The sequence below is a fragment of the Hyalella azteca genome, unplaced genomic scaffold (assembly GCF_000764305.2).
Source record: "Hyalella azteca isolate HAZT.00-mixed unplaced genomic scaffold, Hazt_2.0.2 contig10905, whole genome shotgun sequence".
NCBI classification, from domain to species: domain Eukaryota; kingdom Metazoa; phylum Arthropoda; class Malacostraca; order Amphipoda; family Hyalellidae; genus Hyalella; species Hyalella azteca.
The window spans coordinates 140,519-156,283 of record NW_025940924.1 but is presented as its reverse complement, the minus strand read 5'-3'; the positions used below and the strand labels follow the sequence as shown (position 1 = coordinate 156,283).

Here is a 15,765-nt window from a genome sequence, read left to right as displayed (position 1 = left end):
TTTGCATAGTTTAAATGCTTATTCTAATTTAGTTAGAATTAACTGAGCAGCGTATTGAAAGAATTTGAAGCTTTAAAAATGATAAATTTGTCCAATAATTCAATAGCAGGTAAATTTTCAGTACCGAGTTTTTAATAAATACTGAATCCATAAGAGGGAATCTTCACGTTCACAAATTAACGTTGCCGCGTAAGCATGCGACTCCGGCACCTCTAAAGTCATTTGTATCAAAGAGATTGTTTATGGGAGAGGCATAAATCTTAGAGGTTAATTTGCAGCCGTTTGCATATGATTAAGCTTTTTGAAGCTTTGCCAGCTTTGTTCCCTGACAAACAAGCTGACAAATGCTTACAAGTTTCGAGCTCGGGTCGTTGCATTCATGGAATGAAAGTGCATGTAAAAATTTCGAGGAATGTAGCAAATATTTAGGAAATATTAAAATCTGACTAACGTAATAATTTTCTCTATACGCAATTAGTTATAATAAATCGCCTTTTAATTTTGTACAATCTAATTTCCAATTTCACTTGTACGTTATGGCTTTTGGGAAGTTGTTGGTTGCCACTCAAGTGTAGGTTCATGCCACTATATTATTGAGGGAAATCTTAAAACACTTTTAATCCCCATACGTTGGTTGTATTGCCAGACATCATTAAATGTGCATATTATCATTACTTATACTTTATGATTCGCGAATAATTGAACGAGATACGTCACACCTCTACCTCAATGCTAAACTTTCGAACCAAACTCCGTAGAGTTTTCGTCAATGCATTTGTAAATTGTGTGTGTGAATGATTGAGTGTAAAATAGAAATGTCCAATATCCAATGCCAAAAAAATGCATATTATATTATATTATATTCGTACGGTCAAAAAAATTTTTGGTAATAATTATATATATAATTATGTAATGGACGTGGAAGGAAATTATCAATGCTTTCAAAAACTTAATGAAGGAAAGGACGCGGGACTCTGGACAGAGGAACAAAATGTACGTGTAAACTACAACTTTGACCTATTGCATGAATATCTTCCTTTGATTATGATAATCTATATCTAATGGAATAATAAAATTGAGACAATTGTACTGAACAGTCTATAATTAATCAAGATCGAGATCTGAGACTTCACGATCAATTATCACACGTAGCAAAGTCGTGAAAAATATTTTTCAAAATTATTTTGAAAATATCAATCAGTAATCTTATACAAATAAACTATTTTAATGTGTTCAAATGAACTACACATTGTTACATACAACATATGCACGATGGAAAATTTTTAAATGTAATTTCCTTACTCACGATCTGGGCTTAATTTCCCACTACGAACAAAGTAATTTATTATCAAAATCACCTCGCATTAAAACCATTTCCAGACATGGGTGTAATGAACACAAGATGCTGCCCACAGCACAACCAATTGAGCACTAACCCATTGGACCAGCCGCTGCTGCACCGCTGCATTAACAAAAAACTTCCTTAAAAATCATAACGGCACTAACAGATCTAGCAGCAGCAACGCCATCAAACAGCAATAACAACAGTCTGGCCACGTATAAGGAGAGCCCAAGCTGCACCAAACAGCAGCGAAACGAAAAAAAAAACAGGATCATGGAAATAAAAAACCTAAAAATCGAGGGTGGCTGCAATCCATTCAATGCCCTGCAGCGCTCTACCCCTCCTCTCTACCTACTCAATCTACTCCTCAATCTACCCCCGGCAGTCTACCGCTGCAATCTGATCGACATTCTACATACATTTTGAAATTCAACATTTTATTTTTGTCTTAAAAATGAAATGCTTTTTTACACAATTCGAGCATATACAATATTAGACATGCATTCAATTTATTTTCAATAAGAACTATTTAATAAAAAATTAATATCCAACAGAAAATACAACCGAGGGCTTCGAATGCTTGTATAGATGAATCAGGAACGATTTTCTAAATTATTCTTCGTGTCCGAGTTCATTAATTGACGAATCTTCTAAGCAATAATTTATTGTATACACTGTAGTTTTCTTCATGCTATGAAGAAAACTATATATTAATATATAGTTCATATTAAAATAGTTCAAATTTCGTATATTAATATGAACAACTAATTCCTCGCAGAGCGCAAGAACCTCCTTGCACTGTACGATGAACAACGAACGGTTGTCCCAACAATAAGTAACCGGAAGTCACTCTAGATGCCTGAAGCAATCGTGAAAAGCTTCTAAATCTACGGAGCTTCTTTTCTTTCAATTGCCTTCACATAAATGCGGGGAATTTTTTCGGACTGGGCTGACCAGAGGTTCCAAGCTCACCAGAAAGAAAACTTACTTGAAGAAAGGCACACTAAAATTAAAGCCAGTTGAATAAAATTTTAATACCCATACCAGTCACATTGAAATTTGATACAATATAAAATTGAAGCGCCCCAAAGTGATTTCAATAATTTAATGCATTGTATTAGTATGAAAATTTAATCACGAATATCATTGGTCTAAAACTTCTCATAATAAGGCAAGCCTGTGTAAAAGGGCGAAATGCACTGGGCCACGATTAAAATTACCATTGATTTTGAAACAAATTAAGAGTATATCAATCGATCATTAATGGTAATTTTGGCATTAAACAAGGAATAAACAAGGAAAATTAAAGCTATTGATTCTTTATGTACGATTTAGGTGAAAGTATCGAACTGCACAAGACAATTCATATGATGGCACAATGGCCGGGCGTGCAAACGTCCTTTCCTCTGCAACTCCCTCTGTAACTCCCTCTGTAACTCTCGCTGTAACTCCCTCTGTAACTCCCTCTGTAACTCTCGCTGTAACTCCCTCTGTAACTCCCTCTGCAACTCCCTCTGTAACTCCCTCTGCAACAAATATCGACCAGCAGCGTCGTTCAATGCATCCATTATGCCGCTACGCTCACAACCATTACAAAAATGACATTTTTGTTTGCTTCGGCTACCGTGCCGTGAGAAGCATTGTACTTCTTAACGCTCTGCATCATTAGCAACACGGGCATGTGTGACATTATAAATTTAAATTCATTCTAAATTCAGTCCTCACAAGAAATGCTATCGAAATTTAGAATTCAAATTTTGATTTTTGGTGGTCATGATTTATTTTGTAAAAATTACGTAACATTTCTCAACAAAAATGTGAGAAGAATCATATCAAAGTGAAAGCGTTCCTACATCTTAACAGATAAATCCATTTTTATTTAACATGTTTAATGCTTCATCCGACCAAATGTTGGGAGCATCAATGAAAACCCTACAGCAGCTGAAACCAAAACTGAAGTAAAAATAGTTCTAACTATTCCGTTGATTTTTATCCAATCACTGGTTATATTCAATGTTCAATCCGCTTAGATAATTTCATGGATGCGTAATTTCATGGATACCTTAAGATAAATTTCATGGATGGGTTGAATATTAGTCTTAATTTTCATTTAAATTCATTAATATTTCGTTAATCCTACTCACAGCTACACGGCCTCCGAGGCCGATGCAGGCCCGGCATTAGGGGTGGGAGAGTGCGCCGCAAGTATCATGTTTCGAGCCACGATTTGTATGTTAACAACGTGCTAATTATCGTCCAATATTCATCAATTCGCAATTTTAAATAATCCCTTACAGGCTTACAGACACCAATCACATGAGTAAATATTCGTATTATTACTGGCGGCCTCTCATACCCAGTAATGATGTTCAGTTATAATGATTCCGATGAACGGCTGGCAATGATTAGCAGATGATTTTACTAGGCCGAAATACATCGGCTCTGAATAACTAATGATTCGAATCAGGTTTACGCGTTCCATGCTAAATATTGCATTGGGTGATTCGGCAGTCCAATTATGAGGTTATTTGGCCGTGTATGCGATGTAAGCGAGCTTAATTACTTACATGTCGCTTTTTTATCAAATGATATTCTGATGAGCCAACGGCGGCGCTTCCAGAGTAAAATTCATGAATGGTTTTTGTTCTGAATATTTTACAGTACATATTATCAAATCTTTGAAAATTATATGAATTAAAAGTGTAGCAAGAGTATTCATGCTTATGAGTTAGTAGATGTTGAATAAGACTTTTATTTCGATATTCACGTCCCAATAAATATGAGATAATCTTGATGATTCTGTTATCTGATTAACCAAAGAAATCCTTCAATTATCTGATCGACCCAGAGTCAAATATATGTCCCAAAAATATCCTGAACACAAGACAAAAATCCGGTCAAAAATACCGTCCAGTAAAAAGTCGGAGCAGCAGCGGCATGTCGCAAAAAAACGGCCAAAATAATTTCCCGGAAAGCAGCGAACTCACCAACGTAAAATTTGCATAAGTGACCGAGTCAAAATGCTAAAGAAAACGTGTAAAATGCGGGCAAAAAATGCCCGTGTGGCTGAGATTTCAAGTTCACCGGAATTGCCCACCGATCGTGGCTGGAAAGACTGCAAAAATGCATCTTTTAGTCAACGGTGTGAGAGCTGCTTGATAAAGCCTGACCATTATTGAAGAAGAGACATATATTAACGTTATTTCTGGAGTTTTTGAGGACACTAATTATTTTGTTTGTTTTTTTATCAGTAAAACATACTTATCTTTCTTCGTCTTCATCGTATTTATCTTCATCGTCTTCTCCATTGGGAAGAATTTTTGATCAGTATAAAATATAATTAATGTTAGAATTGTCCAATGAAAATTGTTGGCTTTAAACAGATCATTCCCATTACGATGAAACTTTTCATGAGTTATTATAGCAAGTCTCTGAATTATTTTCATGTATATATATTTATCATACATGTGTATTACCGCATATATTCATCGAACAGTAATTGATATAAAATGTGTTTCATAAAATTTTAAATCCACTGGAATCAATTTTATTTTTAATACAGATTCCAATGTAAAATGCAAGATTATTTGCAATTTGGTGGCATGGTTTATTCGAGGCAATCTCTCTGGGAGCAACGAGTGAATCTTTAAAGCCTTCCTAAAAGGTTCCTTAAAAATCCCCGACATGCAAAGAGGTCTTAAAAATGGGACTTTTTGGCACAGCTTTGCAGCCCTGAACTACCTGGACTGCCCGCATAAGAATTAGTTAAAAATCTTACAATGAAAAAGCCTTTATAGGTCACAAACAACAACAAAAAGCGTTGTAAAAACCGAGGCCTCTGAAACTTGGTGCGGATGCCTGTTGCATAAAACTTCCATTGCAAACAGCGGCAAAAAACTCTTCTTAAAAGCGCATTCGGATAAAAAAGTGGAAATCTCTGTACACTGCCGAGGCTGCTTCCTCTGCCTATATCCCTGAGATCGGTCATAGAAGGTATATGAGTTAAATAAAATTAAATTTCTTGCTATATATAGTTTGCGACAGTGAAAGAAATTCAACTCAATTAAGGCTCAATAATAAAAAAACATTTCGGTGCTACAAAACATAAAAACAGTGCGATGAAGACATTAATGATAATTAATATAAACATACATGCCTTGATCAAGAATTCATAGGAAAATTCGTGTCGTACTTTATTTTCCTTGCATTAAAGTCAAATCCGTTCGAGCTATTAACACACAATGCTTAATTCTAAAAAAAAAATATTAACATTTTTGTGAACATCCACTCAGCAAAATAATTACAAAATATCCTAGAATGTTATTACGAAAATAATGACTTTAATTTAAGTTTGGTGTGACGAATGAATCGCATCCTATGTCATTCAGAATCAATGCGGACGAATCACAGGGCGACTGCAATAATGTATTTCAAATGATCCGGGGTATCCCTTGGATGGTTTTTTGCTAGACCGCTGCGGTGAATTTTGGTACCATTTTTAAAGGTTACTTTCAAATGCTCATGACGCACACGGCTACGGAGGTCATATTTCAGTTCCACAAATGATCGATACAAATCCATTTGAATCCTTATGAGGGTTCGCCGTTATTTCATTGCAAACAAAAAATATCTAACGTTTCATATTTTCTTAACATATGTAACACTTAGAGAAATAACACTGACTCGTTAGACGTAGGAATAACCTTCATTAAGTTTAATACTATATTTTCCTTCTGTGAGCAAATTTAAAAATCTGCAATTTCTCGACTTGTATAAAAAATGGATGAAAATAATTTCTTTTACCACCCAGCAGCGCATATGCCATTAAAAATTCGAATCGTTTCTATCTTAAATCAATCTTGTCTCTGATAATAAAATTTAAAATTTGGCTCACAGCAATGTCGTCCATAATTTCGACAACCAAAATTCATCTTCTTTGGCATTTTACAAATTTAAATTTGTAGATACAAACGTAACAAAGGAAACTAATCGGGAAATTCCATACAACTACTTACTGTACTCGAATTTCAAAGCCAGTCTGTGAAATATCCAAAATTTTACGGTATCCAGTCAGGAACTAAAATAGATCGCAGGCTCTAATAAGAATGCGCTCTAATTTCTGCTCTCGTCGACACCCAAATTAAAAATCGTTATTAAACTGATCGTCAAGCTGAGTGTCGTCAATCTCGATAAAACATTTTAGCTTTTACCGTGCGCGAGCGTTAGGCTCATAATCGCTTGTTGGTGTGATTCTCGATAAATTAAGGTGATTCTCGCCAGGTGTGATGAATCAAACGAAAAAATCATTCTGTTTGATTATAATCTATGTGTCATCTTTTTTTGTGATAGTTCGTTTTAAATAAAAATTATTTTAGCAGCATGTCAATCAATTAATGTGAGAATGACATCTTCATATGATAACCAGACAACGGTTATACAGTACAAGCTCCCTTACCCATCGCAAGATTTGTTTCAGTTTTACGGCATTGGAAAATAGTAAATTTTGGGTTTGATGACTGATATTATCATTAATGTGGCCACTGATTCTTGCTTCTATATCGACATTCTTATCCTCCTTACATCCTTCTTTCTTAACACCTTGTAGCCTATATATATTCTTCAACACAATTTCCATACAACAATATTCTTTTCTAAAAGTTCCATTCAAACTTATTATCTCAGGAAGTTTGACAGCTTTGAATTATGTTTAAAAATAATAAATACTACTGGCCCCTTTTTCGCTCATGAAATTTTCAGGCGTTTTGTACGTTTGCAATAATTTTAACATATTCAATGTAATTCCGCACCAAATACCCATCGTATTGAAAATAAAAAAAAATAATATTTTCTTTCATAATACGTAATAAGGATTTATTTCTGACCTGCCAAAAAAATTAAACCTGAAATATAATAGCTAAAACGTTAGCCGCATGTTAATCCACATTTTGCTAAGAAAAAACTGTATGTATTTAATTCATAATTTAGAAGCCGACGTTTCTCACGCTCACCGCTCAGTGCGATAAAATTTATTGTTTTTTATAATCAATTGCGGAATTCAAGACGCAAGCATGGGCGCAGTTTTTTGCCACATGATCCTGGCGATGCTTGGTAGCGTCGTGCCGTCATAACCTTAGATGTTGCGGCGATAATATTTAAAGAAATAATTGTTAGGGAATAGTATAAATTTATTTATATTTTTAGCAACAATTTTTCCGTTTTCATTTAGACTTTCAGTTCCGCAATTTAGGTTTTGTATACTTGCAGGATTTTAGTCATTCATGTTTTAGACTTTAGCTGGTAAGGACTACAAGGGCACAACTCAAGTGTACAGATTTGTTTTAATAAATACAGTGTGAATACTCAGTGTTCTATCTTAACTGAACCTTTCACGGCACGGCCGTATCGAGTTAAAAGTGATTATGAAGTAGTCCCCCAGCATAATTAAATGATAATATTAGAAGTATGGTGAGATGCCGCATATCCTAGCATCAGTCAATGTGCCAACTGAAATGAATCGTTATATGCGCTGAAAAAATATTTATTAATTATCACATGCGGCATTTGAAACGTAATAGAAGTCTTAGAATAAAGTACATGATCCAGAAAAAAAATTTTTAAATAAACTAAAAAAAATTGCGCTCGTGAAAAAGTTACAAAATTTTCATTATAAAATAAGATCCATCCGCACGTAATATACTGCAAACCTTAATATACTGCAAACCTGACATAAAAAAAATATAAATAATCAGAAAATAAAATGATATGCATGCTAACTCATTTTATTTCGACATTAAAACTTGTGTTTATTATGTTTAAAATTTCACTATTTGAGGTACTGAAAAAAATACAGCGACTGTCAGGTTGAGGAGAAGCTCCACAAACAGGGAACGCATAAGCAGCGAAAGCAACAAAAAAAATCGCGACGAGATGCGTACGAAAAAAAATGCTGATGCTTAAGAAGACGAGGTTCTTTCCCACGGACGACGAGGAAAGAAGTTCTGGACGAGCTTGAATCCCTGCTCAGAACTTTATAGTTCTTGATTTGCGATAATTACAGAAATAAGAAGAATTTTTTTACTTCGTACGTTTTTCGGGCAATAAGTATTTGAAAGTTAGGTTTGAACGAAATAAAAAGAACGCTCAATATTTTCTATAGAATTCAATTCATGACATAAAAAACTTAAGTTAAGACTGTATAAAGAAACATAATAAATAGTAAAGTCTTATTACAATAAAAAACATCGCTGTATTTCTATTTCAAGCTTCATTTTCTATTTCGAGATTCCTAATTAAACAGAACGCTTGATTTAATTTCAATTAATTCAAATATAAACAGATCATGTATCCCGCTCACGTTTCCGTTAGACGTAATTTTTTTCTACGTAGCTTGGCTCTCTCACGCTAAGCGCGCTCAGCCTTCACACGCTTGGCATTCCTAAGCACAATTTATTTCAAGCATCAGTCAAATTTGATGCAATCTGTTGCCCACGGTTGCTGCAAATTACCAACGATTCTCTCTTCACAAGCTTTTGCTTAGAATATTGAAGTGAGGAGAAGGTTTTACATTCTCTTCAGGATTCTTTGTTCTACTTAATATTCCTCGAATATGAGGGGGAAATTGTGTTTAAAATATTTTGGTACGCTTCTAGTGTAGTCGTTTGTTTAGCCTATGTAACCAATTAATCTATTTCCTACAATTATTAATAATAGTAATACAAAGAATAACAACTGATAATAACACATATATTTGATGCAATAATAAGTACAGCGCGTGCTATATATACATATATTCATGCAGTGTCACGCATGTTACACAAATAAATACATCGGTATTACTGTCATATACGACAATGCAACGGTCTGTAATTCAACGGTACGGCCCTGATTTTATATAAGTTAGAGACCAAATTCGTAGGCTAGAATGACTCTGGCAGCGCTAAGGCCGGAACTGAGATTATTTTACACGAAATAAAGCTTTATTGTATGATTTATGTTGTAGCTCCTTGAATAGCGGCAGTACGTATTTTGTATAAACTGATTAAATTTTTACTTCTGAGAATTACAGTTGTATCACCGCTGGCCGACAAAAAAAAACGACTAAAGGACACTCGGAAAAATATATGGGGTCATGTGGTCCATGCAATACTGACACGCTAACTGCATTGCACTGATGCGCAATTTCGTCGGGTTAAATTCAGTCAGGATGACAGGATCAGTCAGGATGACTGAAACAAGCACGCTAAATGGATCACTATATTTGGATGAAAACTTGCTGATTTCTCGCAATGAAACAGTGGTCATTTGTCGCGACTGTACAGTGTTGTGCAACTGACCGTCTCCTTACGTGCAGCTGCATTGTAAACGAGAAGCACAAGGGCTACCCTCTCTCGCTTACACTATATGCCATCTTTTGTAGAGAATGGGCCTAAAAAACTAGCCATAGGCTGCCCGCTACAAGCCTCACACTGCAGAGCAATGACGTGTAAACACAACAACAAAAGACGAGCGCCATGCGCATGCTGGGAGGTCTTGTTCGTATGCGCACGCATATTCGCTACAACTGCGTTTGAAGTGCAGCAAAAAGTCCCGCTAATATGGTCAATATGAAGATGATAGCTGCGGCCGTGCAAACTGTTTGTTGGCCACTGAACTTTTTTTTGGACAATTGCTTCAAAAGTTTGACTATTACTCGGAAACTAAGTTTTGATATCAAACTTTTGTTTTAAGTCTGAAGAGATGAAATGAAAAATGATGTAGTTTGGAATTGAATGGGAGATTGAAAATTTATTAAACAAAAATGCATTTTTTCCAAATCAGTAAAGAACAACGTAAGCAAAATGACAATCAATTTTAAGTTTTAAGTAGGGCATCTTGCATTCGCTACAACCGCGAAATCCAGAATGAATTCGCTACAACTGTTGAATCCAGAATGAATGAAACATCCATTCATCTTTCCAGCTGTATTTTAAAAACTTAATAATTACATGCAATCAGAGAGAACATCACTTCAGCCTGGATTATTTGTATAAAAATTAAAATGTCTTACCTGTGATACCAAGAACTCATTTAATTATATATTACCTTCTTATTTTATTCATTTATATATTTAGCATTTGAAATGAATTAATGAATAAATCGATCTGAAACCAAGAAAAATAGCCCATAAAGTGAAATTTTAGCATCTGAAACATGATCAAACCATGCAATGTCATTTCATTGCATCCGTAAACATAATCAAAATATGCAGTGTCATATCATTGCATCCGTAAACATAATCAAAATATGCAGTGTCATTTCATTGCATCCGTAAACGTAATCAAAATATGCAATGTCATTTCATTGCATCCGTTAAATTGGCTAAAAACAAATACGCAATGCAAGCTCAACTGCACCATGTGTTGCGCTCGAAATTTTCCCCATTATCCGGGAAACAGGCCTATTGAAGAGGCCTAAGCCGGCGCGTGCTATACATATATTCGTGCTGGAGAGCTTTGCAAAGCTCTTTTTTGGTGACACGAGGGATGCGCTGTTTGATATGAACTGCAAGCGTGTGTCCCAGGCCGTGCGAGTGTCCACTCTTCTGTGTAAAATCATCAATGCACTTAGAATTTATCGATCCAATGAGTCGTCAATTTTGCGTAAAGCCGCAAAAAACTGGCCTAGGCAAGGCGATGCCTATCTAGCCAACGGCGGCAAGGGAGGGTTGATCGGACGCTCCTGCAACTGCACGAAATGTTGCAGCTGCTATTGTGTGGTGGTTATGGTAGCTGGTACAGTAAAAGTATATCTTTATTCTTTAAAGAATATATATTAATAATTTGTTTAGGAAAATGGGAATTTTTGGTATCTCCAAAACAGTACTTTATTTCCAAAAACCGAAATAAAATCATTTCAGATTCTGTGGCAAATGAATTAGTTAACAAAATAATATTTAATATTCGAACACAATATAAAATAATGTCTGATTTTGTTGAAGAAAGCTGAAAATTCGTCTTTGGTCGATTACACTGAAATAAACCCGGCACGCGCAGCCAACACAAAGGCCTATAGACGCAGAGGCCTACCCCTCTACATGGGAGGTTTCCAAACGCCCAACAAAAAATTTATACTTTTGTCAGGGGCTGTTGACGTAAAGCCTCCTAACGAGAAGTGAATGTGTGTATAAAAATGACTTTATGCTTTAATTGTTTGCATTGTAATCAAAATATGGGAAATTGGATCAAAGCTGTTAAGCAAACCATATGGGTTTATATAATCGAATCAATAAATCGACCTAAACCAATGGATAAATTATTGCCGTTAATTGAGGAAATATGCTCTGTTATTTTAACTTATTGCTCAATCGTTTAATTCTAAGCAAGACGGAGAGAACATCTCATATTCATCTGGAATGTTGTATTGTGAACATCATTGTGTGCATAAAAATTTTGTTTACAGGTTATTAAGTTGTAATTAACCTTATTGTTATTAACAGAATGACTATTAGTAATATTACCATTGTGTGTTCAATATATAATATTATATATGTAGTATTAATTTTTCAGTTAATGTTATGGAGTGAGTAAACATAGAATCAAACTACTTAACAAAAAACATTCAAAGTGAAGGAGGATACTATACAGGATTAAAAAAGGACACTAATCAGGAGTGAAGATTGATACTGTACAGGAGTAAAAGAGGATACAATACAGGATTAAATGAGTATATTAATCAGGAAAGAAAGAGGATCCTATACAAGATTAAAACAGTGTATAATAGAGAAGTTGAGATATATACCTTGCAGGAGTAAAATGGGATAATATGCAGGATTAAAAGAGGATACTAATCAGGAGTGAAGGAGGATACAATACTGGATTAAAACAGCATGTAATAAAGAAGTTAATTAAGATGGATACCATAAAAAATTTTGATTGATACTATACAGGAGTGATGGAGGATACTGTGCAGAAGTGAGAAAGAATAATATGACACAGTAAAGGAGGATACTATACATGAGTGAGGAAAATTTTTTTGTTGTAGTGAAGCAGGAAACTACACAGAAGTGAAGGAAGATACTTTAGATGAGTTTGCCTCCTTTGCCGAGCCTATTACAAGATCAATCAAACTCATATGAAATTTTCTCATCAAAAAGTCAAATTAGGGTCCATCTAAAACCTGGAACCCAAAGAGCAGATCAGCAACCGGCATCAGTGATACCTCATTAGCTTTGGCGCCTGCTGTAAGCTCTCGTCTTTACATTGGACCAAAAAATTAAATGCATTTTCTATTTGGAGACTTCCACGCAAACAGGAATATATGTTGCAGCTGCATCACATGTAAACACTTATTAATGCATCTGGTCATTTATAGGACCGATGAAAATTAATTTTGAATGGATAAATTAGCATTCGCCATTTACGAATGCGGATAATCTAGCAGTGATCTTGTCCTGATAATGTTGATATGTGATTTCAATATAATATTCAATTAAGCCAAATAAAAAATAATCAGTGGTTTTGACAATCGAAAGCCTTGAAAGCTAATAATAATATTATATCTTATATCAACATGCACTTAATATGAATGCGGGAGAAAATCAAAATGTAATAAAAACCCGGCGAGCATCCAAATAATGATGAGGAACGAATCAACGGAGGCCTCCTCAATGAAATTACAATATCTGAATTCTGATCGGTTGAGCGGAATAACACGATTTAGAATTTTGATATTCAAAATCGTGTTTGGAATAAAGGCGCCCAATACAAGGTATCGAAACTTTGTTTTAACAAATATCAAATTGTGAAATACACTAATCTTTTTATAACACGGACACGATCGCAATGTTGCTTCCGCAGTAAAACCCTCCTCGTACAAACATTGTTTGGTTATTTTTAAGAAAATTAACGATGCAACGAGACGACAAACCAAAGCTGCTGTTGTTTTAAAGCCAAAAATCTCCTCTTCATCAAATCCAAATTATTTGCATTTTTTATAGGCCTACAGGGATCAACTGCAACCGAGGATCGATGGTCCTGTAGGCCTATCTCCCTCTAACCGACGGTGTCACTTTTTTGGATTGCAGAATAATTGGAAAAATTTTTGAAACATGGCCAGTGCATAGGTTCTGGCTATGCCATTGAACGGTGGTTTGCAAATTCATTTTTTGAATTAATGTCGAACTCGAAGCCGGTGAGTCTTAAAGTTGATCTAGGTCGTAGAACAGTGTAGAGCGTGAACACTATCAGGAACACAATCAGGTAGAGCGTGAACAGTGAACACTATCGTTTTCATGTGAAAATGAATGCGATGAAATCAGGATTTGTTGTAATAGGAAAAAATTTTTATGCAATACTCACGCAATATTAAAAAATTCGTCAAATAGTGCTCTTCGCGTTTGTTTAAATATCACTGTTAAGATCATGTGATCCACTCTTTGAATATTACCTATAAAAATTATACAAATTGTTATTTACAAAAGCTGGAGATATATTGCAGTGGGAAACAGCTAGTCCCCCGTTGAGAAAAAGCGTTTGACTTGCGCCACAAAAAACATTGGCTTGGCCTCAATGGTCATCAATGATTCTGCAACGGGAGCATGCAGACAACGTTTTTTTCGGTCGCTCTTTGATAGCTAGAAGAAAAAATGAAGCCCATAGTAGAGCTACGGTTAGATCCGCGCTCGCTGAAAATATGCGTCAAGTTTTACGACAGACCTGCAGAATGAACGAGGCGTGAGAAGGCTGTTGGATTTGCAAGTCTGTCAACTTACGTGGGAGAGAATTTCGTTATTTTTGTTACTTTTTATGAAATTGTTAAGCGAAATATTGATGTAAAAAATGTCTTCTGGCTAATGATGGTTTGATGAATGTCGACAAATGATAGTTTGCAGACATTATTTCTTCTATGAGTTTCATAATTTGAAAATAATAAATTAACTCTATTTTTAGTAATTAAAAGAGCCCTAATCCACAAAAAAAGTTTTATGTTTTCATTTCAGTAACATTTTTTTTAATTTTTACCATTTTATGATGTTCTTCTATGTCTTCCCCTGGAAGTGGCGAGCTGTTGACGTCATTTGGAGGTTCTTTGTTGATGTTTGGTGTTCTTGAGAGGAGTGATGCCACAGGCGAGGTATTGTGAGCAGTAAAAGGTGATGATATTTGATGTGGAGGTGGTGAAGATCTGGACACATCATCAGCATTGGTGCTTTGGTATGGCGAAGCAGCTCGATTGGACGGTGTTGAAGTTGAAAGCAAAACTGCACTTGTATTATCACATTGATTGTCGCCAGATTTTTGCTGGTCAATATTTTCACGATCGGCTGCATTTTGATTCGGTTGCATCTGGAGTGACTTGGAGTCGCCTGGAGGTGAAGGCGTACGACGTGGAGACGCGGATGAGGAGCGACGGTGACTGGAATTATCTTCAGCGACACTTTCTATTTTCGAAAGTTTGCCATCGTTGCCGACTCCCGAGGCACCATTGATGCTATTCTGCAGAGTCTGCAGGAGCGGAGGTAGCGATGATGTCATTGCAGACGTCGTTGAGGCTGGAGAAGCAGCTGTTAGCACGGACGAAAGTGATGAAGTGGCAAGCGTGCTTCCAGAAGATGTTTCAGCAGTGTTGAGTTGGATGAAGCTACCTGAGGAATTTTTTGAAAACTGATTCTGGAAATTAGTCAGACTTTGCTGGAGACTCTGAATATCAGGAGCACTCGTACCACACGATCCTCCTTCACCCGAATATTGGCTTAGTCCAAATTGTGCTAGACTTGAGTTCCCCAAACTCGTCGGAACATATGCTGAAGAAAAATTAGTATCACGACCTTTAGTGATGATCTCTCCTAGAGGAGTCGTGTCCATTTCTTCGGAGACATTTTTAATCGTCATCCTCGTGTCAGCTATCGAAGAAGAAGAGGTTGAATTCCCAACCGTGGCTTCATTCAAAGCTCCAGCGTAGTTCTCACCGGAACTTGATTCTGCATTTCTAATCTTTTCTACGATGTTTTGTGCGTCCGTAGCTTCATTGGAAGTTGTGTTGGGGTTGGACTGGCCTGAATTACCGCACATTTTCTCAACCGTGCGGTACAACTGCACACAAAAGAATTCACAGCTATTAATTGTCAGCAAATAAATTCAGCAACAGTAAAACTATTGTAAATTCCAAAAATGCATGAAATTATACAATAATAATCGAATTCAATGAATAGTGAAGTATTGAGTTGTCCATATATAACATACGTCAATATCGTATCAACGACCGAAGTTGATGAGTCAGCAAACATTATTTTAAAAATGATAATGCAGCGTGTAATAAAATATCTTTCAAATATGGAGAGTGCTCAAGAATATTCAAATTTCCTAAACAAATCCATAAATTTTTTTATAAAAACCTACGGAACTACTTCCAATATTTTGCTTTCCATTACACAATTCTGTGAAGTT

General features: G+C 35.6%; 1 protein-coding gene across 1 annotated transcript in view; it reads right to left on the bottom strand.

Moving 5' to 3' along the window:
* Positions 1–15,765, bottom strand: part of LOC108679588 — an 82,431-nt gene that overhangs the window by 20,001 nt on the left and 46,665 nt on the right. Inside the window, exon 2 of the mRNA XM_047882618.1 lies at positions 14,341–15,411. Coding sequence (XP_047738574.1) covers positions 14,341–15,411 — 1,071 coding nt within the window. The remainder of the gene's footprint in view (positions 1–14,340; positions 15,412–15,765) is intronic.